This window comes from Gastrolobium bilobum, unplaced genomic scaffold, assembly GCF_033153095.1.
Source record: "Gastrolobium bilobum isolate Gb01-03AN ecotype WA unplaced genomic scaffold, APGP_CSIRO_Gbil_v1 utg13751, whole genome shotgun sequence".
Classification (NCBI taxonomy): Eukaryota; Viridiplantae; Streptophyta; class Magnoliopsida; order Fabales; family Fabaceae; genus Gastrolobium; species Gastrolobium bilobum.
In genome coordinates, this window is record NW_026899937.1 from 23,956 (window position 1) to 25,482 (window position 1,527).

The 1,527-nt window shown below is 43.6% G+C and overlaps 1 protein-coding gene across 1 annotated transcript; it reads left to right on the forward strand.

Moving 5' to 3' along the window:
- Nucleotides 1-229: 229 nt before the first annotated feature.
- Nucleotides 230-1,030, forward strand: LOC133294283 (uncharacterized). Its single transcript, XM_061492935.1, has one exon. The coding sequence runs from the start codon at nt 291-293 to the stop codon at nt 846-848; it is 558 nt and encodes a 185-aa protein (XP_061348919.1). The 5' UTR covers nt 230-290; the 3' UTR covers nt 849-1,030.
- The last annotated feature ends 497 nt before the right edge of the window (nt 1,031-1,527 follow it).

Below are 1,527 nucleotides of genomic sequence, written 5' to 3' on the forward strand. Positions count from 1 at the left end.
TTTAAAAATAATATTTTTTATTTAAAATTTAAATTAAAAAAAATCTCTCACTTTTTTCTCCCATTATTTGATTTTTATTATGTTTTTTTTTCTCATTTTAAATAATATAATTTTATATGTTTTAGGAGGAAAAATTCTAAATCCAATAATTTTTTTTATTTACGATTTTGGGAAAAAGAGCCCTAACGTAAAGAAATCCTGACCCTTCAAATTTCAACACCAAGAACAAGCACACAGAACTAAAAGTCAGTCAGTTACGCTCGCTTGTACTCTGTGTTCCTATCTGTAGAATGCGGAAACCCGACCCGCAAACGATGCGACCCAAATCGGAGAACCCGGGTCAACAGAGCTCCTCCTCCGGTGGCACCGACTCATACTCCGCCGCATCGATGGATCCGATCTTCTACATCCTCCGGATCCTCCCCTTCAGCTTCCTCCGTCCGCCACGGCTCCGCCTGAAGCTGCCGTCATTCACACTCCCCTCTCCAAACGCCGTCTTCGCCCTCGTCCTCCTCACCTACTTCATGGTCGTCTCCGGCATCGTCTACGACGTCATCGTGGAGCCTCCCGGCATCGGCTCAACCCAGGATCCCTTCACCGGCGCGGTCCGACCGGTCGTCTTCATGTCCGGCCGCGTCAACGGCCAGTACATCATCGAAGGCCTCTCCTCCGGCTTCATGTTCGTTCTCGGCGGCATTGGCATCATCCTCTTGGATCTCGCGCTCGATCGCAACCGTGCCAAAACCGTCAAGGTCTCCTACGCCTCCGCCGGCGTCTCCTCCGTTGTCCTCGCTTACGTCATGAGTATGCTCTTCATCCGCATCAAGATTCCTGCTTATCTGAGATGAACTTGCTTCCGTTTCATTTTGCAGAATTTTGCCTAATTTGTATTTTGACTATACATTACATTTTTGCATTTTTCTAGTTTTTGACGATGTTGCACTTTCAGGTTACTGAATCGAAATGCCTATAGTAGCTGGATCTTATTTGGTTTTATTTATATTCTGAGTAACTGGATCTGAATTGAAATGCGTATAGTTTGACTACACTTGAGATTTTTGCATTTTTCTAGTTTTCGATGATGACGCTGTTAAGGGTTTCTGAATTTAAATGCCTTTTGTTACTGGATCTCATTTGGTGTTATTCTAAGTACTTTAGTTGGTTTGGTATCCTTGAAATTGGGGTTGGATTTTTCGCATAAAAGTCTCATGGTTATTGTTTAGAGTTTGTGGAGTGGGAACAAATGTCCAGCCCAATTGGTGGACTGACATGTTGATCTACAGAGTGATGGTAATGATGCCTGATATAAGGGAGATCAGGATCCAAAGGCCGAGACTGAGAGGGACGCTGGATGTATGTGTATGCAGGAAATTATGCTGTGTGATTGAGGATGTCCCTCCCATATCAGAAGGAAGCATTTATAGAGAAGGCTACAACGGTTATGGATGGCAGTTTTGGGAAGTTTTTACAGGTGAGTGTGGGTATAGTTATAGTTCACATAGAGGCATAGTAAGTGATGACTGTTGT

Coding starts and splice junctions, on each gene's coding strand:
- LOC133294283 (XM_061492935.1), top strand. CDS start 291: ATGCGGAAACCCGACCCGCAAACGATGCGACCCAAATCGGAGAACCCG.